The 23,923-nt window shown below is 45.9% G+C and overlaps 1 protein-coding gene across 1 annotated transcript in view; it reads right to left on the bottom strand.

Annotated features, from left to right (window-relative positions):
• Positions 1-23,923, bottom strand: part of FOXN4 (forkhead box N4) — a 198,861-nt gene that overhangs the window by 34,975 nt on the left and 139,963 nt on the right. The window contains exon 8 of the mRNA XM_029571604.1: positions 20,002-20,209. Coding sequence (XP_029427464.1) covers positions 20,002-20,209 — 208 coding nt within the window. The remainder of the gene's footprint in view (positions 1-20,001; positions 20,210-23,923) is intronic.

The raw sequence follows: 23,923 nt of genomic DNA on the forward strand, positions 1-23,923 counted from the left end.
ACCCAAAGAAATTATTCATATCTGTAATATAATATAGAATAAAATAGTGAGGAGAGGAGCAAACACTGCCAAACAAGTGATATAATTAAAGGTACACATACCCATTCAAGTCTTCTCAGGAGCGCACTCGCCCTCTGATCTGCACAAACATTTAAAGAGCCGAAAAAGGCGCGAAGGGCAACTCTCGCGAGGTATTGCAATCAGCGGACAGACACCTGTAGACGGACACTTCTAAATATTGTTAATAAAACAGATACCATTCAATATCTTTGTTGAGCCCAGAAGGGGCTACTGTGTTGAGGGTATAGATCCATCGTTGCTCCCTCCTACCAAGCATACCGGAGAAGTCACCCCCCCGCGAAGGGGGCGGGACCACCTCCAATACCGAGAAGGAGAGAGAATCAATGGAATGTTCAGTCTGGAGCCAGTGGGACACTAAAGGTTCATCAATCCTGGAGGATCTTATATTAGAACAATGTTCTATAATCCGTGTCTTTATCATTCGAGATGTTTTCCCCACGTACAGCAGTGGACAGGGGCATCGTATGACATAAATGACTCCTTTTGTGCAACAGTTCGACTGAGAGTAAAGTTTGAACACACGTCCAGTCAAAGGGTGTGCGAATGTGGTGGCCGGTTGCGTGTGACTGCACATTGTACAGTGACCGCAAGGAATATGCTGACCGCTCGATTTCACTGGAAATTGTGCCACTGGGGCTGTGTGCACCAGGCGATCTCTAAGATTGGTGGCACGTTTGAAGGTAAATCGTGGGGGACCATGCATTAAACTGTTCAGGGACAAAGATAACCAATGACGCTTCACCATCTTAGCTACAGCCCTCCCCACAGTGGAAAAAGGAAGAATGCAGTTGTAAGAGACGTCATCCGATGACGTGGAAGGTGTAAACAGCCAATCTCGTTGTGTATACAACGCACGCTTAAAAGCCCTTTTAATCACACGCATCGGGTAGCCCCTTTCAATGAAGCGGTCAACCAGCCCATTGGATTGAGAAAGGAATTCCTGACGTGTTGAACATAGCCGGCGAAGTCTCAAAAATTGCCCCGTGGGGATATTATCCCTCAGTGCCCTTGGATGGCAACTTTTATAAGCCAGCAAGGTATTGCGGTCTGTATGTTTACGAAAAAGGGTTGTTTCAAAGTGGTCCACCACCCATAAGACATTGATGTCTAAAAACGATATGCAGGAAGGGTGAATACTGTAATTAAATTGGATGTGAGCATTAACTGTATTGATCCAATCCAGAAACATAAAAAACTGGATATCCGTGCCTGTCCAGATAATGAAAATATCATCGATGTAGCGTAGCCATACATGGATGAAATGATACCATGTAGACGAGTATATATTTGACGTTTCATATTCAGCCATGTACAGGCACGCTAAGCTCGGAGCCATAGTGGCCCCCATTGCAGTCCCCTTTACTTGCTGATAAAACGTGTCCTCAAACCGGAAAAAATTTTTGGTTAATGCTAGTTCAGCAAGTTGCACTAGAAAAGAAGTGGTAATCCGCTGTGGTGGCGGACGTGTGTTCAAATATTTCTCAATCACTGTCAGGGCCTCACTTTGAGGGATATTAGAGTACAGGGATACCACATCAAGTGTAATGAGAAAGATCGTAAATTGAGGGACCTGTAGTGCTGATAATATGGTCATAAAGTGAGAGGAATCCCTCACATAGGAGCTTATCTGGGGTACCATAGGTTTCAGAAAAATATCAACGAACTGTGATAAAGGCTCCAGTAAGGACCCAATCCCGGATACAATCGGGCGTCCCGGCGGTTTTTCAAGGGACTTGTGTACTTTTGGGAGGATGTAAAATAGAGGCATTACCGGGTATGATGGAGTCAAAAACTTGGCCTCCTTGGCGGTGATAATGTGTGCCTCTAGGGCTGACTGGACTATTGAATGAATGTGGTGATGTAATGAATTTGTGGGATCAGTAGTTAAAGGTACATAAAAGGCAGTGTCACTCAGTTGTCTGAGAACTTCTGCCATATAATCTGTTTTATTAAGTACCACTATCCCCCCTCCCTTGTCCGCTGGTTTGATAACAATCGAGGGATCTCGAGCAAGGGCCGTAAGAGCGCTAGCCTCCTCTTTTGTCAGGTTATGTCTGATATATTGATTTTGTGAACAAATCAATGATACATCGTGGCATACAAGGCGTTCAAACGCCCCTATCATGACATCCCCCACCCCCGGGGGGGTCCATTTTGATTTCACATGTACCACAGAGGAATCAAGGAATGGAGGAGAATTCTCAAAAAAGAGTTTGAGTTTCAGAGATCGAAAGAACCGATGTAAATGAACCAGGATGTCAAACGCATCCCCCTTCTGGGTAGGGACAAACGAAAGTCCCTGATGTAATACATTTAATTCAGTAGTGGTTAAGTGGCGGGATGATAAGTTAAAAACTGTGTCCTTTATTGCCACAATTCGGCCTGAGTCCGAGGTGGGCGGACCGATCGTTGTTGTTGACTGGTCTGTAGCGCTGGAGGAGCCGCTCGCTGGCGAGACTGTCGTGAATCTTGCTTCGGTCGCGGCTGGCCTGAATCTAAAAAAGATCACCTTTGCCGACAGTACCTCCTCAGGGGAATCTTCAGGAGAGGAATGCCGGGGCCCACGCACCCGGGGACAGAATCGTCGAGCCCGCGGGACAACATCTGCTGCAGTTCCGGGACGTGCTCCACGTACCGCACAAACTTCGGTCACTGTACCAGACGACTCTACATTGTCATCATCTTCTTCCAGATATGCCTCTATAGCGGCATCTTTTTTAGATTCAGGCCAGCCGCGACCGAAGCAAGATTCACGACAGTCTCGCCAGCTAGCGGCTCCTCCAGCGCTACAGACCAGTCAACAACAACGATCGGTCCGCCCACCTCGGACTCAGGCCGAATTGTGGCAATAAAGGACACAGTTTTTAACTTATCATCCCGCCACTTAACCACTACTGAATTAAATGTATTACATCAGGGACTTTCGTTTGTCCCTACCCAGAAGGGGGATGCGTTTGACATCCTGGTTCATTTACATCGGTTCTTTCGATCTCTGAAACTCAAACTCTTTTTTGAGAATTCTCCTCCATCCCTTGATTCCTCTGTGGTATATGTGAAATCAAAATGGACCCCCCCGGGGGTGGGGGATGTCATGATAGGGGCGTTTGAACGCCTTGTATGCCACGATGTCGGGGGGCGTGTCGGGGGCGGGCCCGAACTGCGTGGCGTTTTCGGGGCGTGTCTGGAGCGTTCCGGGGGCGGGCCCGGGGGCGTGGCTACGGCCCGGGGCGGCCCGGGGGCGTGGCCGCACCCTCTGGACCCGCCCCCAGGTCGCGTCCCGGCGCGCAGGAGGCCCGCTGACGCGCGGGGATTTACGCCTCCCTCCGGGAGGCGTAAATCCCCCGACAAAGGTAAGGGGGGGGCTTAGACAGGGCCGGGTGGGTGGGTTAGGTAGGGGAAGGGAGGGGAAGGTGAGGGGAGGGCAAAAGGAAGTTCCCTCCGAGGCCGCTCTGATTTCGGAGCGGCCTCGGAGGGAACGGGGGTAGGCTGCGCGGCTCGGCGCACGCCAGCTATACAAAATCGATAGCCTTGCGCGCGCCGATCCAGGTTTTTAGCAGATACGCGCGGCTCCGCACGTATCTACTAAAATCCAGCGTACTTTTGTTTGCGCCTGGAGCGCAAACAAAAGTAGGCCTATTCGCGGAGTATGAAAATCCACCCCAATATGAATTAATGACTGGAAGGGGGAACAGTAAGCAAATCCTCGGCTCTAGTGCTAAACTTTCAAAAGGGAAACTTTGATAAAATGAGAAAAATAGAAAAAAACTGAAAGGAGCAGCTACAAAAGTAAAAAGTGTGCAAGAGGCGTGGTCATTGTTAAAAAATACCATCCTAAAAGCACAGTCCAGATGTATTCCACACATTAAGAAATGTGGAAGGTAAAACGATTACTGGCATGGTTAAAAGGTGAGGTGAAAGAAGCTATTTTAGCCAAAAGATCTTCATTCAAAAATTGGAAGATGGATCCAACAGAAGAAAATAGGATAAAGCATAAACGTTGGCAAGTTAAATGTAAGACATTGATAAGAAAGGCTAAAAGAGAATTTGAAAAGAAGTTGGCCATAGAGGCAAACACAGTCAAAACCTTTTTAAATATAGCTGAAGCAGAAAGCCTGCGAGGGAGTCAGTTGGACCTTTAGATGATCAAGGGGTTAAAGGAGCACTTAGAGAAGATAAGGCCATTGCGGAAAGATTAAACAATTTCTTTGTTTTGGTGTTTACTGAAGAGGATGTTGGGGAGATACCTGTTCTGGAGAAGGTTTTCATGGGTAATGATTCAGATGGACTGAACAAAATTACAGTAAACCAAGAAGATGTGGTAGGTCTGATTGACAAACTGAAGAGTAGTAAATCACCTGGACCGGGTGGTATATATCCCAAGGTTCTGAAGGAACTAAAAAATTCAGATCTATTAATAAAAATGTGTAACCTATCATTAAAATCATTCATTGTACCTGAAGACTGGGGGGTGGCTAATGTAACCCCAGTATTTAAAAAGGGCTCATGGGGCTATCCGGGAAACTACAGACCAGTTAGCCTAACTTCAGTGACAGGAAAAATAGTGGAAAGTGTTCTAAAGATCAAAATCACAAAACATATAGAAAGACATGGTTTAATGGAACAAAATCAGCATGGCTTTACTCAAGGCAAGTCTTGCCTCACAAATCTGCTTCACTTTTTTAAAGGGGTTAATAAACATTTATTTTAATTTATATTTATTTTAAATTTTTATATACCGGAATTCCTGTATGCAATACAAATCAGTCCGGTTTACAAGTAACGAAAGAGGTTGCCCTGGTCTGGGAAGTTAGACCTGGGTTTTTTTACATAGAACATGGAACAATAACAATAAACCATTGAACATTATTACAAGTAACATAGAATGTAACAATAGCATTTAACAGATTTAACCTTTTTTACAAAGAACTTTAGTAGCGAATATGGTCTGCAGTAGACGGTTATATAAAGGTGAATAATGACTGTTAGAATTGCGAATAAGCAAGTACGGTATGAAAATTACGTGGCAAGGTGTTGGTGACACCCTGCAATGGTTGGATCTGAAAGTCAGGAGGAGGTGCCTATTGGAAAGCTTGCCTGAAGAGCCAGGTTTTTAACCTTTTTTTGAACTCTAGTAGATTGGGTTCGAGTCGAAGGTCTGGTGGGAGCGCATTCCATTGGTGTGGTCCCGCAGTGGAGAGTGCTCTTTTTCTTAGTGTTGATTTGGCAGGAGCTGCGGCTAACGTGCCTTTGTAGGTGCTTCTGATGGGTCTGGAAGATAAGTGTGGACGAAGTTGGGTTTGTAGAGATATAGGTGCGACGTTATGAATTGCTTTATGAATGATGGTTAATGTTTTATATAGGATTCTCTGTTTGATGGGTAGCCAGTGGAGGTTGCTCAAGATGGGGGTAATATGGTCTCTTCTCTTCGTGTTAGTTAGGATTCTGGCTGCGGCATTTTGTACTATCTGTAGGGGTTTGATGCTGTTGGAGGGGAGGCCAAGTAAGATTGAGTTGCAGTAATCAAGTTTCGAAAAAATAATGGATTGAAGAACGAGGCGAAAGTCATTGAAGTGAAGGAGTGGCTTTAGTTTCTTTAGGACCTGTAGTTTAAAGAAGCAGTCCCTGGTTGTTGTGTTTATGAATTTTTTTAGGTTAAGTTGATTGTCCAGCCATGCTCCTAGATTCCTGACATCAGCAGAGAGCTCAATGTTTAAAGATGTGGTTTGTGTCAGGTTAGGTGTGTGGGTGTTCGGGTTGTGTGAAATCAGTAGCAACTCTGTTTTGCTGGAGTTTAGAATCAGGTTCAGGCTGGAGAGTACTTGTTTAATTGGTTGAAGACAATTCTCCCAGTAGGCGAAGGTTTTTTGAATAGATTCTGTGATAGGGATGAGGATCTGGATGTCGTCTGCATAGAGGTAATGAGTAAGTTTGAGCTGTGATAGCAGATGGCAGAGGGGGAGGAGGTAGACGTTGAACAGGGTGGGAGAGAGGGAAGAACCTTGAGGTACACCTTGGTCTGATAGGATGGGGTTAGAATCCTTGTTATTAATTCTGACCTGGTAAAACCTGTTTGATAGGAATGATTTGAACCAACTGAGAGCTGTGCCTTTAATTCCTATGTTTGATAGTTGTTCTAGGAGTTGTGAGTGATTTACCGTGTCGAAAGCTGAGGATAGGTCTAGTAGGACCAGTAAGAATGATTGTTTTTTTCTCCAGGTTCAAAAGTAAATTATCAGTGAGAGAAAGCAAAAGTGACTCTGTGCTTAGTGATTTTCGAAAACCATATTGTGCAGGGGAGAGAATGTTGTATTCCTCGAGATAATCGGAAAGTTGTTTATTTACGGCTTTTTCCATCAATTTGGAGATCAGGGGCAGGTTTGCAATGGGTCTGAAGATAGCTGGGTAGATAGCTGGTTTGCAATGGGTCTGAAGTTAGCTGGTAGATAAATGTGAACCAGTAGTTGTAGTGTATTTGGATTTTCAGAAGGCATTTAACAAAGTTCCTCATGAGAGGCGTCTAGGAAAAGTAAAAAGTCATGGGATAGGTGGTGATGTCCTTTCGTGGATTACAAACTGGTTAAAAGACAGGAAACAGAGAGTAGGATTAAATGGACAATTTTCTCAGTGGAAGGGAATGGGCAGTGGAGTGCCTCAGAGAATCTGTATTGGGACCCGTTCTTTTCAATATATTTATAAATGATCTGGAAAGAAATACGATAAGTGAGGTAATCAAATTTGCAGATGATACAAAATTGTTCAGAGTAGTTAAATCACAAGCAGATTGTGATAAATTGCAGGAAGACCTTGTGAGACTGGAAAATTGGGCATCCAAATGGCAGATGAAATTTAATTTGGATAAGTGCAAGGTGATGCATACAGAGAAAAATAACCCATGCTATAGTAACACGATGCTATGTTCCATATTTGGAGCTCACCACCCAAGAAAGAGATCTAGGCGTCATAGTGGATAAAACATTGAAATCGTCAGTTGTGTGCTGTGGCAGTCAAAAAAGGAAACAGAATGTTAGGAATTATTAGAAAAGGAATGGCGAATACAACGGAAAATGTCATAATGCCTCTGTATCGCTCCATGGTGAGACCGCACCTTGAAAACTGTGTACAATTCTGGTTGCTGCATCTCAGAAAGCAGTTTCTTACCTGTAACAGGTGTTCTCACAGGACAGCACATATGGGGTGACATCATCAGGATGGAGCCATATCACGGAACACTTTTGTCAAAGTTTCTAGAACTTTGGCACACTGAGCATGCTCAGCATGCCACTAACCCTGCATCCAGCAGGAGTCCCCCTTCAGGCTCATTTGTAGTAAAAAGTACGAGCGAAAAATAAAATAAGAAAACGTAAGCAAACCCAACTCTACGGGTGAACACCTGCTACAGGTAAGCAACTCTGCTTTCTCCCAGGACAACCAGGATGGTAGTCCTCACATGTGGGTGATTAGCAAGCTACAGGCTGACTCATATTTAGTTGGACCAACAGCATACAACTTGTGCAATAGGCACAACACTGGTGTACTGTTGGGAAAAATGAGGCAGCCTGAAAATCACAGCAGGAGGATGTGGAAGGAGTTGGATCATACTGGAAATAAGTTCTTCAAGAAGGATTGGCCAAAGGCAGAGTCTTGATGTCCTTCCTTGTCCAGGCAATAATGTGCTGCAAATGTGTGAAGAGAGCTCCATGTTGCAGCTTTACAGATTTCAGCAATCAGTACAGAACGATAGTGTGCCAGTGAGTGCGCCTTCACTCGACCCTGGAGAGGAAGGCCCGCTTTTTCATAGCAGAATACGATACAGTCTGCTATGGAGAGAGTTTGTTTGCCCACTGCAACTCCTGGTTTATTTTTGTCGAAAGAACCAAAGAGTTGGGTGGATTTTCTATGGACTGCAGTGCGGTCTAGGTAAAATGCAAGTGCACATTTACAGTCCAAGGTGTATAAAACTCTCTCACCCTGGTGAGAGTGAGGCCTTGGGAAAAAGGTGGGCAAGACTATAGATTGATTCAAGTGAAAGTCCGTTACCACCTTGGGAAGGAATTTAGGGTGAGTATGGAGGACCACTCTGTCATGGAGGAACCTCGTATAGGGTGAGTATGTGACAAGTGCTTGTAACTCACTCTTCAAGCAGATGTAATGGCTACTAGGAAAAGAACTTTCCATGTAAAAAATTTAACATCACAGGAGTGCAAAGGCTCAAACGGGGAACGCATGAGCCTTGTAAGTACTATATTTAGGTCCCATTCGGTAACTGGTGGACATAGAGGGGGGCTTAATTTGTAACAGGCCCCTCATAAACTGACTCAAGGGGTTGCACTGTTATCGAGGCATCCCCTACTCCCTTGTGGAATGCCAAGATGGCACTAAGGTGTACCAGTACCGAGGAAGTCTGGAGACCAGAGTCTGAAAGGTGCCAGAGATAGTCTAACGGAGATAAAGTGGGGCAGGAAAAGGGGTCGATACCTTTTTGCGTGTACCATGTGGTAAATCTTTTCCACTTAGAAAGATAGGATTTTTGTATGGAAGGCTTTCATAAAGCTACAAGTACTTGAGAAACCTTAGTTGAAAGATTGAGTGGTTGAAGGATCAGGCTTTCAACTTCTAGGCTGTGAGGGACAGGATCTGAAGATTCGGTGGCGTAACATGCCGTGGTTCTGTTATGAGATTGGACGCTGAGCCCAGGCGAATTGGTTCTCGGATGGAGAGGTCGAGAAGCATGGGAAACCATACTTGTCGAGGCCAATACGGGGCTATGAATATCATTGATTAGCCAGTCGTCCAGGTAAGGAAACACATGTATGCTCTTTTTGCATAGATGGGCCGCAGCTACTGCTAGGCACTTTGTAAATACATGGGATGCCGAGGCCAGGCCAAAGGGCAGAACCCGGTACTGAAAATGTTGATGTTCCACTAGAAAGTGCAGGTATTTGTGGTGATGTGGTGATATGGGAATGTGTGCATAAGCGTCTTGAAGATCCAGAGAACAGAGCCAGTCCTTTTGTTTTAGAAAGGGAAGCATGGTGCCAAGGGACACCATTCTGAAGTTTTCCTTTTGTAGAAATTAGTTGAGATTCCGGAGGTTTAGGATGGGTCGGAGGCCGCCTGATTTCTTTGGAATTAGAAAATAGCGGGAGTAGAACTCTCTGCCCTGTTGTGCCAGAGGAAAGGTTTCCACAGCCCTGGCGCTCAGTAGGGTGGATAGTTCTGACTTTAGAAGATTTGTGTGATCTCTTTGGATCCACAGTGGATTTGGGTGGTGAATCCAGGGGTACCATGTGGAAATTTAGATGGTATCCCTGGGTTATGATGGATAGTACCCATTGGTCAGTTGTAATGCGGCACCAGTTGTTGATAAAGTGATGAAGCCGACCTCCTACAGGCAATTCTGACCTTGGATTGAGGGGGAGTGGTTGCTGTTCTCTGGACAGATTTCAAAATCCAGAGGCTGGGCCCGTTTGCAGGGCTGGCTGAGATCTAGATGTCTTGGCCTGCCGTGGTTGTCCTCTCTGAGGAGGTTTGGATGGTCTCACGCGAGATGTAGATGGGTAGTACTTGCGTGAGCGATAAAAAGGTCTTCTAGGGTCCCTTCTTGCGGTTTTCGAACAGAGGAGGGAGAGTCAGCTGTTACTGTGGAAAGTTGGCGCAGCGTCTCATGATGATCTTTTAATTGAGCCACTGCATCCTGAATCTTGTCGCCGAAAAGATTATCGCCAGTACACAGGAGATCAGCAAATTTGTCCTGTTCGCAAGACAGATGCCTTAAGCCAGGCCCATCTTCTGGCACTGATTCCTGTTGCTGATAAGCGAGATGCTGTCTCAAAGGAATCATATGCAGCTCTGACCTCATGTTTTCCTGCCTTGAGGCCTTTCTGAAAAATGATAGTGAGCTGTTCTTGCAGTTGTTGAGGTAGAGAATCTCCTATTCCTTGGACTTGCTTCCACAGGTTCCTTTGTTATTGTGTCGTGTACAATTGATAGGTAGCTATGCATGAAACTAACATAGAGTCCTGAAAGACCTTTCTACCCAGACCATCCAAGAATTTCTGGTCCTTCCCAGGGAAAGCTGAAGAATGGGAGCACATTCTTTTGGACTTCTTCTGCATAGACTCCACTACCACTGATTGGTGGGGTAGCTGTGGTTTTTGAAACCCTGGAGTATGCTGGACCAGATACGTGGCAACTGTCTTTCTGTTAACTGGTTGGACAGTGCACAGATGCTCCCAAAGGTGATGTTGCAGATCCAAGAGTACTTCGTGGACGGGAATGGCCATGATTTCTTTGGGGGCATCTACAAATTGAAGGACTTCCAATGTTTTATGACGTGTGTCCTCCTCGGTGACCAAGTCAAAAGGAATGGTCTCTGACATTTCCTTAATGAAATTAGCAAAGGAAAGGTCTTCTGGAGGAGACAGTCTCCTTTCTTCTGGAGGAGATGGCTCTGAGAGTATGTCTTCTGTATAAGTGTCGGAGTCAACATCCTCCCATGGATCATACGGGGTCTCTGGCTGAGATCCCAAGGGAGGGAAAAGGCTTGATGCTCCAGAAGGTGCAGGCACCGGTGGAGGCCTCGATGGTTTTGATGGAGGATGCAGTGGCACAGATATGGAGTCTTAGACGGCATCGATGACATTGAAGGGAACCATGGGTGCCTCAATCCCAAGAGTTCCGACAGACCAGGAACCGGTTCCGTCATAGGTGGAAGCGGAGGCAGAAACATAGAAATGATGGCAGAAGAAGACCAAACGGCCCATCCAGTCTGCCCAGCAAGCTTTCGCATTTTTTTTTCTCTCACATACTTATCTGTTTCTCTTGGCTCTTAGTAACCTTTTTTATTCTATTTCCCTTCCACCCCTGCCATTAATGTAGAGAGCAGTGTTGGAACTGCATCTAAGTGAAATAGCTTAATTTAGTTAGGGGTATTAACCACCGCAATAAGCAAGCTACACCCATGCTTATCTGTTTATTCAGACTATATAATTCAGTCCTTGTTGATTGTTGCCTGAATATAGATCCACCTTTCTTCATTCCCCCCTGCCGTTGAAGCAGAGAGCCATGCTGGCTATGCACTGAAAGTGAAGTATCAGTCTTGCTCCCCTGCCGTTGAAGCAGAGGGCTATGCTGGATATGCGTGAAGTGTCAAACTTCCTCCCCTGCCGTTGAAGCAGAGAGTTATGCTGGATTTGCGTTGAAAGTGAAGTATCAGGTATTTTTGGTTTGGGGGAGTAACCACCGTAACAAGCAAGCTACTCCCCTGCTTTTATGTGGTTGCAAATCCTTTTTTCCACATTTCCTCTCGCCGTTGAAGCATAGAACAATGTTGGAGTCACATTATTGAATAAGGATATTCATCTCCAGGTAGTAGCCATCATTCCCTCAAGCCACCCCCATGCCTCTTCTCTTCATTCACATCCTCTAGACTTTATGGATCCACAGTATTTATCCCACGCCCCTTTGAAATCCTTCACAGTTTTGGTCTTCACCACTTCCTCCGGAAGGGCGTTCCAGGTATCCTTACCACCCTCTCCGTGAAGAAATACTTCCTGACATTGGTTCTGAGTCTTCCTCCCTGGAGTTTTAAATCGTGACCCCTGGTTCTGCTGATTTTTTTGAAACGGAAAAGGTTTGTCGTTGTCTTTGGATCATTAAAACCTTTCAAGTATCTGAAAGTCTGTATCATATCACCCCTACTCCTCCTTTCCTCCAGAGTGTATATATTTAGATTCTTCAATCTCTCCTCATAAGTCATTTGATGAAGACCCTCCACCTTTTTGGTCGTGTTTCTCTGGACTGCCTCCATCCTGTCTCTGTCCCTTCGGAGATACGGTCTCCAGAACTGAACACAGTACTCCAGGTGAGGCCTCACCAAGGACCTGTACAAGGGGATAATCACTTCCCTTTCCTTACTCGATATTCCTCTCTCTATGCAGCCCAGCATTCTTCTGGCTTTAGCTATCGCCTTGTCACATTGTTTCGCCGACTTCAGATCATTAGACACTATCACCCCAAGGTCTCTCTCCTGCCCTGTGCACATCAGCCCTTCTCCCCCCATCGAATACAGTTCTTCCGGATTTCCACACCCCATATGCATGACTCTGCACTTCTTGGCATTGAATCTCAGCTGCCATATCTTCGACCACTCTTCCAGTTTCCTTAAATCCCGTCTCATTCTCTCCACTCCTTCCGGCGTGTCCACTCTGTTGCAGATCTTAGTGTCATCCGCAAAAAGACAAACCTTATCTTCTATCCCGTCGCAATGTTGCTCACAAAGATATTGAACAGGACCGGTCCCAACACCGACCCTTGCGGCACTCCGCTCAACACCGCTCTCTCTTCAGAGTAAGTTCCATTTACCATCACACATTGTCTTCTTTTTTTTTTTAATTTTCTATTTATTAAAGATTTTCAAAGATACAAGCGTATACATTTGAAAGGAAAACAATATTTAAACCATAGGTAATACTCAATCATTTAAACAATATATCATAATAACCATAGCCCTCAATTTATAGTGGGAGACCCTACTCAAGAGACGTCTTTAGTTTAGGAAATAGCAAAACGGACTATTCCATTTATGAAAACTGCTATGGAAGGAGTAGTAACATTTCCAAAGAACAGAAACACACATATTAGGTTACATGTTCTGGACTAGAGCTGGCAACCATTTCATTAGGCAATTTTTCAGAAAGAAATTTACTTAACTGATCGGGTTGAAAAAAAGTATAAGTCAGGTCTTTAAATTTTATAACACATTTACAGGGAAACTTAAGGAAAAATAACGCTCCAGACTGTAATACTCTAGACTTTAATTCAAGAAATTTCTTCCTCCTTAATTGAGTGTCCTTAGCCAAGTCCGGAAATATTTGAACATTCATACCAAGAAATAATTGCTGCTGGTTCCTGAAATACATTTTGAGAACCCAATCTCGGTCTGAATCTAATAAGAAGGTTATTATCAGTGTAGCTGTTTGAATCACTTCTTCAGCAGATGATTCCAAGATCTGAGATATATTTAATGAAGACAACTGCTGCATTTCTCCACCTTCTATAGGAATCTTTTTCTTAGAAGGGAGGTAGTAAATCTTTGACAAAGGGGGTAGTGTAGCCTGTGATATTTTTAAAACCTCTAAGGCATATTTTGACCACATCTCATTTGGTGTACCTATTAGTTTCTTAGGGAAATTTATTATTCTTAAGTTTTTATTTCTTTGGTTGTTTTCCATATTTTCCAGTTTTCTTAATAGATATAAATTGTCTTTTACCAAATTTTGACAATATCTTTTCATTTCTCCTGATTCCAATTTCAAAGCATCAATTTCATGTTTCACTTCAGTTTGCTTCTCCTTACATTTTTTAACTTGCTTCTGTAACTGCCCCACTTTCTTTACAATAGGGCTGATCTGTGCGGTCATATTCTTATTCATAGATTCAATAGCCAACCAAATTGCCTCCAAAGTAAATACTTCAGGTCTTACCAGAGATGTTGCTATTATTTCAGACTCAAAGTCCCCTTCTTCTAATTCTTCTCCGTTATGCCATGATTCCAGCTCCTCTAGTGCATGTAATTCTCCTTCGTGTGTTTCTCCACCGTCGAACTCGCAGGCTCCTGGTTGAGACGCTCTAGCCGGCTATCCCTCCGACCTTTGCGAATCTCCCTCCCTGGCGTCTTCCGGAAACAATTCCGTCCGGGTCAGGTTAGCTGTTCTACTTGCCGCAGGGTTCTCAGGGGCAGTCCTTTCAGCCGGCGATAACGATGTTATTGAATCATGGAGGGCGCCGGCTGTTAAAGCGTCTCCACGGCTACCCTCCTGCGATTCAGCCCCAGGCTCTCCATTCCTGCTTGTGATGTGTGCGTCCATCGGTCCACGTATCTGGCCAGACGACAAGGCTTCTGAATTCAGCCTTTCGCGGGCCCTCCGTTTTCGCCCCGAGTGTGGCATTAGGAAATCAAACAAGGTAATAGTAGGAGAGAGACGCAACACAACCACCCACTAGCACGCCATCTTGGATCTCTCCACACATTGTCTTCTGTCCGTCAACCAGTTCGCAATCCAGGTCACCACCTTGGCACCAGCTTCTTATTTTATTCACCAGTCTCCTGTGTGGAACCATATCAAAAGTTTTGCTGAAGACCAAGTAGATGACATTGAGCGCTCTTCCTTGATCCAATTCCTTGGTTACCCAGTCAAAAAATTCTATCAGATTTGTCTGACAGGATCTTCCCCTGGTGAATCCATGCTGCCTCTGGTCCAGCAATTCTTCCGACTGTAGATAGCTCACTATTCCTTCTTTTAACAGCGACTCCATTACTTTTCCCACCACCGAAGTGAGGCTAACCGGTCTGTAATTACCAGCCTCTTTTCTGTTTCCACTCTTGTGAAGTGGGATCACCACCGCTCTTCTCCAGTCACTCGGCACCACTCCCGTTTCTAGGGATCTATTGAACAGGTCACACGGCGGACCCGTCAGCACATCTCTGAGCTCCCTTAGTATCCTGGGATGAACCTCATCAGGCCCCATGGCTTTGTCCACTTTCAGTTTCCTCAACTCTTCCCATACATTCTCTACTGTAAATGGAGTTACATCTTCTCCATTCCCCTCTAGTTTGTTAACTAGCGACGGTCCTTCTCCAGAGCTAGAATCCATGCCTTCGGCGTCCGAAGACCCAGGAATGGGTATCGGGGGTCTCGGAGACTCAGGAGGTCGTCTTGGCACCGATGGCCCAGGCTGTATTGGAAGGGCCCTGATGAGTGTGTCCAGGCGGTCGAGCAACAGCGTTAAGAACGATGGCTCCGGTTTCGGTGCCAGTATGGGGACTGGCGTCGATGGATGAAGATTCTGGAGGGCATCGAGGACCTCCTGTCGGACAAGTATGTCCAGCTCCTCCCTGGAAGCTGGTATGGGTAATGCAGCTGCAGGGGGAGGCAGGCTAGGCGATACTGGCACCTCCACAGGGAGCTGTGGAGCTCAGTACCTGGCACCAATATCCGGGGATCGCCTTGGTGTCTCGGGTGCAGAGGAGGTTGGAAACTCCTCTACCCATGTCCTCTTCGCAGTCGGCACCGGGCGTGGAATCGCGTCTGTGCCGGTGACTGCTTCCCTCGGTGCTCGGTCCGGTCCTTCCCCGGCACCAAGGAAGATGATGCCGATGCCTTGGATGTTTCGGTGACAGACGTTAATAGCTGAGCACAGGTAAAAGAAGTACAGAAAACCAGAAAAAAAATGATTTTTTAAGTAAATAAATAAATAAATAAATTCGGCAGACCGCCGAGTTATGAAGACCGATGCCGGTAAACTTGGCATCTGATTTCATTACTGGCAGACGGCAGGTTATGAAAACTGATGCCGAGTTTACCAGTGTCGGTCTTCATAACCGGCAGCCGCGGCGGGGTTGTGCTAGCAAGGAGGCGCTAAGGTTTCGCAAGCGACCCTAGCGCCTCCTTGCTAGCGTGACCCCCCTAATTTGGATATTGCATGGCACCCTCCTTGCTTTTCAGCACCCGCTTTCCGTGATTTATATTGCATCGGCCCCTTTGAGTGGCAAAATAGACTTCCCTGTTACCTGCAATATTTTTAGCAAAAAGAGATTGCCTGTATTTGGTCAACGTGGCTTCAAGATGTAATATGTGTATCCAAGGATTTTCTCCTCCAAGCAAGATAAGTGATAACATCTGCCTTAGCAGATAGAATCTGCCTTAGCATTGTACCAAGATAAAATCGGAGAGGCATCAAAATGATTCCCATTAGTTGTAACATAATCTGCCCGCTTCTGCTTCACATACAATTGAAAGGCAGAATAAAGAGAGTAGGATTAAATGGGCAATTTTCTCAGTGGAAGGGAGTGGACAGTGGAGTGCCTCAGGGATCTGTATTGGGACCCTTACTGTTCAATATATTTATAAATGATCTGGAAAGAAATACGACGAGTGAGATAATCAAATTTGCAGATGACACAAAATTGTTCAGAGTAGTTAAATCACAAGCAGATTGTGATAAATTGCAGGAAGACCTTGTGAGACTGGAAAATTGGGCATCCAAATGGCAGATGAAATTTAATGTGGATAAGTGCAAGGTGATGCATATAGGGAAAAATAACCCATGCTATAATTACACGATGTTGGGTTCCATATTAGGTGCTACAACCCAAGAAAGAGATCTAGGTGTCATAGTGGATAACACATTGAAATCGTCGGTTCAGTGTGCTGCGGGCAGTCAAAAAAGCAAACAGAATGTTGGGAATTATTAGAAAAGGAATGATGAATAAACGGAAAATGTCATAATGCCTCTGTATCGCTCCATGGTGAGACCGCACCTTGAATACTGTGTACAATTCTGGACGCCGCATCTCAAAAAGATATAATTGCGATGGAGAAGGTACAGAGAAGGGCTACCAAAATGATAAGGGGAATGGAACAACTCCCCTATGAGGAAAGACTAAAGAGGTTAGGACTTTTCAGCTTGGAGAAGAGACGACTGAGGGGGGATATGATAGAGGTGTTTAAAATCATGAGAGGTCTAGAACGGGTAGATGTGAATCGGTTATTTACTCTTTCGGATAGTAGAAAGACTAGGGGACACTCCATAAAGTTAGCATGGGGCACATTTAAAACTAATCGGAGAAAGTTCTTTTTTACTCAACGCACAATTAAACTCTGGAATTGTTGCCAGAGAATGTGGTTCGTGCAGTTAGTATAGCTGTGTTTAAAAAAGGATTGGATAAGTTCTTGGAGGAGAAGTCCATTACCTGCTATTAAGTTCACTTAGAGAATAGCCACTGCCATTAGCAATGGTAACATGGAATAGACTTAGTTTTTGGGTACTTGCCAGGTTCTTATGGCCTGGATTGGCCACTGTTGGAAACAGGATGCTGGGCTTGATGGACCCTTGGTCTGACCCAGTATGGCATTTTCTTATGTTCTTATGTTCTTAAAGAATTGTTTTAAACGATTTTCACTAAAAATTCACATTTGATGCAAAAAAACTGGCCTTCTGGTTCCTATTGGGTATAACCAGATAATCTCAATCTGGTTCAAGGAAGTCTGGCAGTACATTGAATACTATACACCATACATGATTGTAATACCATCCCATGCAGCCCTAGTCCCAGGATCTTCAGCATTTTAACTCTCACCGGTGGAAGGCAAGAGGATAGGATTGCACTAATAAGATTTTAGTCAGGCCGATATAATAAAGATGCGCGGAAAACGCTTCCTAATGCTCGCAATGCAATATTTAAATGAGGAGTCACGCTAAAAAGGAGGCGCTAAGGACACTTGTGCGCCCCTAGCACCTCCTTGTCAGCGGATTAGGAAAACGGACACTCAGTTTTACGAGCGTCCATTTTCCTAACCTGTGCACAGCCACTGATTAAAAAATGGATGCAGGAGGAGACAGAATCGCTGGGCTCCAAGCGGCCGGGTCACCTACCTCCCCCAAGCCCGGAAGTGAGAGGGAGGAGCCGAAGCACGCCTCAAAAGTGGCGTGGCTGTAAGGAACATCGAGGAGACAGAATCACTGGGCTCCAAGCGGCCGGGTCACCTACCTCCCCCAAGCCCGGAAGTGAGAGGGAGGAGCCGAAGCACGCCTCAAAAGTGGCGTGGCAGCAGCGCACTGCCGCCGGCGCACTGCCAAGTCGTGCGCGCCTAAGGGGTGCGCACGGCTTAGCCGGCTTTGTCCGGATTTGCCGGATTTTGAGGGGAAGCTTTGCTATCTTCTCCTTTTTCCTGAGACTTGGACTATTGGTCTACAGCACAAGTTAAACGGTCGGATCCTTGTTTTTTGAATTATGCCACCTAAAAGAAAGGGGAAGGTAAGGGTCTTTCCCTCCGATCCCTTGCCTCCCCTTCTCCAATTAGAAATAGACCGCTTTATGATTCAGCTGGAAAAGGAGAGTACCAGTGAAAACCGTTGGAAGCCCCATGGTAGGAGAACAGGTGGCTCCCTTGGATGAGGCCTCTCTAAGTCCTGATTCACGCCCGCCTCAAGCTCAACGCGGCGCAAACGGAGTAGCTGTTATACCATCTACCCCGGAGGAGGATTGACTCCTATAATCTGAGGGAGCTATCTCCGTGCTGGATTCAGAGGAGGAGGAGGAAACTGGATCTTCTGTAAACCAACATCAAGAAACCCTCCACACTGAATATCCAGAGGAAGCAAGGCCTAAGGCAACTAGGCCAGAGACGGTAACACTTGGTGCAATATGGGACTTGGTGAATGGTCTAAGTGCCACTATTGATAGACTAGAGGGAAAATTAGACTCAGTTTCTTCAAATTAACAACAACAATTTCAGGGTGTATAGAAGCAAACAAGTGAAGTAACTAACAGAATAGAGCAGGCTGAAATTAATATAAAATCTTTACAAAGTTTGAATAATAGCTTGGTAAAAGATCAATTAGTCTGCTCTAGAAGGTTAGAAATATTGGAAAATAATATTAGATATTTAAATGTACGGGTTGTAAATTTTCCTAAAATCGCTGGTGAAATTCCCTTTGTTTCTTTTAAAAGGTATTTAGCTGAGGTTCTTGGATTCTCTGATGGAAATAACAATATGTTGTCTATAAATTCTTGTTTTTTTTGTGAAAAAAAGAACCCCAGCTGTTACTCCATCTATTCCAGCAAATTTAACAAGTTTTTTGGAGAATTCTTCCTTGCAAGTGTTAGATAGAGAAACTTTAATTGTTTCATTTATTACTACCTCTGACATAAGTAAGTTAATGAAAGTATACTTTCAGAAGTTTCCTACTTCATATTGTGGACAAGATGTAAAAATCTTCCCTGATTTAGCCCCTATTACACGTAATAAAAGACGTGAGTTTCTTGAGTTAAGACCAAGAGTAATTTCTTTGGGGTTCTCTTTTTTTGCTGAAGTATCCGTGTCGTCGTTCTATAAAGAGAGGAACTGAGTCCTTTATATTTACTCAGATAGAACAGCTACGTTTATTTGTAGAGTCACGAGAACCAGTAACCTCCTCCCCTGTGGATACCTAGTGTTCAGGTAAAATTGGAATCAGCTGATTTGTGCTAATCTAATCAATGTAAAGTTTTTCTTTTTCATTATTCTCCTCTTGATTTCTGTCCTGTAGTCTCAGGTTTATATTATGATTCCTTGAGGATATAAAAGATATTTCGGAATAGTTAACCTTTATATTTCAACTGGACTATATGTTAATTGGAGTTTTGGATAGTTAACAAATTGTTTGTAATAATAACAATTGAATGATATCTAGATAGTTGAAATTTGAAGTTTCATCTCAATGATAATTGAATTGTAAATAATTACTTATTTGTAATTTGAAAAATCATAAATAAAATATTAAAAAAAAATAAAAAATGGATGCTTATTAAATGAGCATTCCTTTTCCTAACCTGACCGCTGGCACACTTTTTTTTTACTTTTTTTTTTTTTAACCTTTTGGCTCCTCCGACTTAATATCGCCATAATATTAGGTCGTAGGATGTACAAAAAAGCAGTATTTTCTGCTTTCCTGTACACTTTTTTGGGCTGCTCAGAAATTAACACCTGCTTTGGGCTGGTGTTAATTTCTGAGTGTTAAAATGTGCGGATCAGGCACACACATTTTCTTTTTTTTTTTTTTTTATCTGGCGTGAATAGCCTCATCAACATGCATTTGCATGTGACAAGCGCTATTAGTTTCGGGGGGGGGGGGGGAGGTTGGATGCAGATTTTGGATGCGCTAAACCCCTTATGGAATAAGGGGTTGTGGACGCTCGTCCAAAACGCGCATCCAGCCATGGGTTAAACAGTGCACTCAGCTGAGCGTACTGTATTGTATTAACCTGAATGTGTGTGAGGTCCTCAACCATACTCGGAGCTCTGTATAGTGTAGGTACTCTTAGGCACATGCTTAATGGAAAACCTAGCCCCGACCCTGCATAAATCCCTGTCCTACCTGGATTAGCCATGCTTCTGCGAATTGCTTGCAAGTCCTTTCTCTTCCATTTTTGCATTTCTTCTTCCATTTTATCAATTTTTGCAGGGTTTAGAGCCCAAAGACAACCTTTCCGTGAGGATCCACTCGTTTTATTCTCAACTTTCTCAAAGCATTTGTTCAATGATAGATTATGTCTGACAGAATTCTTCCAGCCATCAGGTGCTGTCTAAAACCAATAAAAGAAACTATTCAAACAGCTCTATCTTGAATAATTTTTAAGTTAATTTTCCTGGCGTGTAGCCAGATGGACTCAGTACAAATGGGATAGTATCCGCATGCTAGCAGTTGGAGACGGATCTGACGTCAGCACGGGGTATATAGCCCCACAGGAAGCGTAGCTATTCAGTAATTTCCGTCTCCAAAGCAGTTTGGAGTGCCTGCACGCTAGTTGAGCGTGCTTTCCAAGACTACTTTAATTTTTCTCTTTTTTTTTATCATTCTAGATTCTACGTTGTTTTTCCTCTCTTTAACCTTAGAGCCCCGCACTCCTGCGGTAGATACCCGAGGGTTCCTCCCCCAGTTGAGCTCCCGGGGTGATTGCCGTGCTCCCACGGCGGTGGAAGTCCTCGGTCCTGCCGAAGCGCGGCAGTGACACAGCCCCCGGGCAAGGTTCGGGTGCGGCATACGAGGCCCTCAGTCCCGGCGTGGACGAGGTAGCGGGTGCATATCCTCAATTGCGGCGGTGAGGAGGTCCCTCCCCCCGCGGCCGGAGACCGCCTGCGTTCCAACCGGGAAGCGCCGAAGCTGGTACGGTGTACATCTCTTCCTACGGGTCTCCAATGCGCAGAGGATTGGCGGCGTGGCACGCCGTGGAGGACGCCATTTTGGGGCCTTGTTCAGGTATTCCGCGCCCGTGATAGGCGCGGCTTTCTTCCTCCTTGGTTACTGTGGATGCCACTGAGCGTATATCGCTAGCCGCATATTGCTGAGAGCCTATTGAAGGCCATTGAGCGTATATTGCTGACTGCATATTACTGAAAGCCTATTGAAGGCCATTGAGCGTATATTGCTACTTGCATATTGCTGAAAGCCTATTGCATGCCATTGAGCGTATATTGCTGACTACATATTACTGAAAGCCTATTGAAGGCCATTGAGCGTATATTGCTGACTGCATATTACTGAAAGCCTATTGAAGGCCATTGAGCGTTTATTGCTAATTGCATATTGCTGAAAGCCTATTACATGCCATTGAGCGTATATTGCTGGCTGCAAATTACTGAAAGCCTATTGAAGACCATTGAGCGTATATTGCTGACTGCGTATTACTGAAAGTCTATTGAAGGCCATTGCGCGTATATTACTGAATGCGTATTGCTGAACGCCTATTGAATGCCATTGAGCGTATATTACTGATTGCATATTGCTGAAAGCCTACTGCATGCCATTGAGCGTATATTGCTGGTTGCATATTGCTGAAGACCTATGGAATGCTATTAAGCGTATATTGCTAACTGCATATTGATAAGTGCCTATTGCATACCATTGCGCGGGTCTCTTGGCCGCCTATGTTGTATTAAGCGCCTTTTGCCGCCGCATACTTTTATTGAGCGCCTGTTGTATTAAGCGCCTTTTGCTGCCGCACACTATTATTGAGCGCCTGTTGTATTAAGCGCCTTTTGCTGCCGCATACTATTATTAAGCGCCTGTTGTATTAGCACCCTTTGCTGCCGCATACTATTCTTGAGCGCCGGTTGTTCCATGGATCAGAACACAGCAGCGTCTTCAGCGGCGGCGCCGCCTGCTTCAGGCATTACTGCCCTTGGCCTCTGCTCTGCCTGCCAACTTCGGGCCACGCGCAGTGATGAGCCAGACTCCCTATGTACTCAATGTGAGGAGACCGTGCGACCCTCAGGCCAGGACCAGTCTCAGCCACGATTTGTTGACAGTTCCCCAGGGGCTACCCCAGATTTAGGGAGCGGTCTCGACCAATCAGGACTCCCGGGGGATCTTGTACCCCGGCGATTCGAGGCGGCTTCAATTTCCTGGGTGGATCTCTTTAAGGGAATCCATGCCTTCGTACAGATGCAAACGGCTTCTCGTCCAGGCCCTGTGGCTTCGGCTGTCCAGTTGCAGTCCCTGCGGTGGCTGCAACTGCGGCTGCTGCGGCTGCTGCTGCAGTGGTGGCTCCTGCGGATCCTGTTCCTGGTCCCTCGCACTCTTATCGTGAGCGGGACCTCCCGCTGTTGGATAGTCCAGATCAATCAGACCAGGAGGTTTCACCGGACGAGTCAGAGCTCCCGGACGAGGGGGACCTCCCCCCGGGGATTGCGCCATATAGAACCATGAGGCGGTTCTTCCCTAAGGAGGACCTCTCCGACCTGGTGTCTCAATGCCTGGCGGAGTTGGATATACAGGTCCCAGCGCTTCGGTACCCTCTGCGCAGAACCCCCTGCTGGAAGGTCTTCGTCCTACAGCCCGCCATTTTCCATTCTTGCAAGCGGCACAACAATTGATCGATTTGGAATGGGCGGCTCCGGCGGCTTCTTTTAAAGGGGGCCGGGCCCTAAGGGGCATGTACCCATTGGCACCGGCTCTCCAGGACCTGCTGGCATGCCCTCAGGTGGACGCCTTGATTAGCGCGGTGGTCAAGCGCACTACCATTCCTGTTGAAGGGGGGATGGCCCTCAAGGAACCTCATGACCGGCGGATGGATGCCATTCTAAAACAGACCTTTGAGGTTACAGCTCTTTCTTTACGGATTGCGGCCTGCTGCACAGTGGTGACACGTGCTTGTTTGTCACAGGTCAGAAACAACGCTCCAGCGGCTGACATGGAATCTGCTCTTTCATTCCTAACGGATGCAGCATCAGATTTGGTCAGGACCACAGCTAAGGGGATTTCGTCCTCCGTAGCCACCAGGAGGCAGCTCTGGATCCGGAAATGGTCAGCTGATGCGCCTTCCAAGACACGCCTCACCAGATTGCCTTTTAAGGGCTCCTTGCTGTTTGACAGTGACCTTGATAGACTGGCCAGTACTTGGGGTGCCTCCCCTGTGCCTAGACTGCCGGAAGATCGGTCCAGAAGGGGCCAGCGCACCTTTCCAAGGTCCTCCAGGGGCAGGAGTTCACAGCGCTTTGTTCCTTTCAGGGGTCGATATCAGGCACCTCGTTCTCAGGCCAGGAATCAGTCCTTTCGAACCAGGCAGCGCAAGAGGGGGGCTGGTCCGGGCTCGGGGCCCGGCCGCGCCCCACAATGAGAATTCGCCGATTCATCCGGGGGATGGAGCCATAGGGGGCAGGTTGACCCTCTTCTACCCCAGATGGGTCGAGATCATGTCGGACCAGTGGGTCCTCACCGTTGTCAGGGAAGGATATTATCTGGACTTTCATCATCTCCCTCCGGACAAGTTTGTGGAATCTTCATGTCCCGTACACAAGAAGGCAGCATTGGAAGCTACCTTGGCGAGGCTCCTGTCCTTGAAAGCCATCATCCCAGTACCTGCCTGGGAAATGAATTCTGGACACTATTCCATTTATTTCATGGTACCCAAGAAAGGGGTTACCTTTCGGCCTGTCCTGGACCTCAAGTCAGTCAATCGACACTTACGGGTCCCAAGGTTTCGCATGGAGAGTCTGCGCTCCGTCAAGGCCACAGTACAGCCCGGAGAATTCCTCACGGCATTAGACCTGTCAGAGGCATACCTGCATATCCCGATCCACCCGGATCATCAGCGCTACCTACGCTTCAAGGTTCTGGGACGCCACTTCCAGTTTCGGGCTCTGCCCTTCGGGTTGGCCACGTCTCCACGGACATTCACCAAGGTGGTCGTAGTGGTAGCAGCGGCGCTCAGGAGGGAAGGAATTCTGGTCCATCCCTACCTAGACGACTGGCTGATCAGGGCGAAATCACGAGAGGAGAGCCTTTGGACAACCGACAG

The sequence above is a fragment of the Rhinatrema bivittatum genome, chromosome 11, assembly GCF_901001135.1.
Source record: "Rhinatrema bivittatum chromosome 11, aRhiBiv1.1, whole genome shotgun sequence".
NCBI lineage: Eukaryota > Metazoa > Chordata > Amphibia > Gymnophiona > Rhinatrematidae > Rhinatrema > Rhinatrema bivittatum.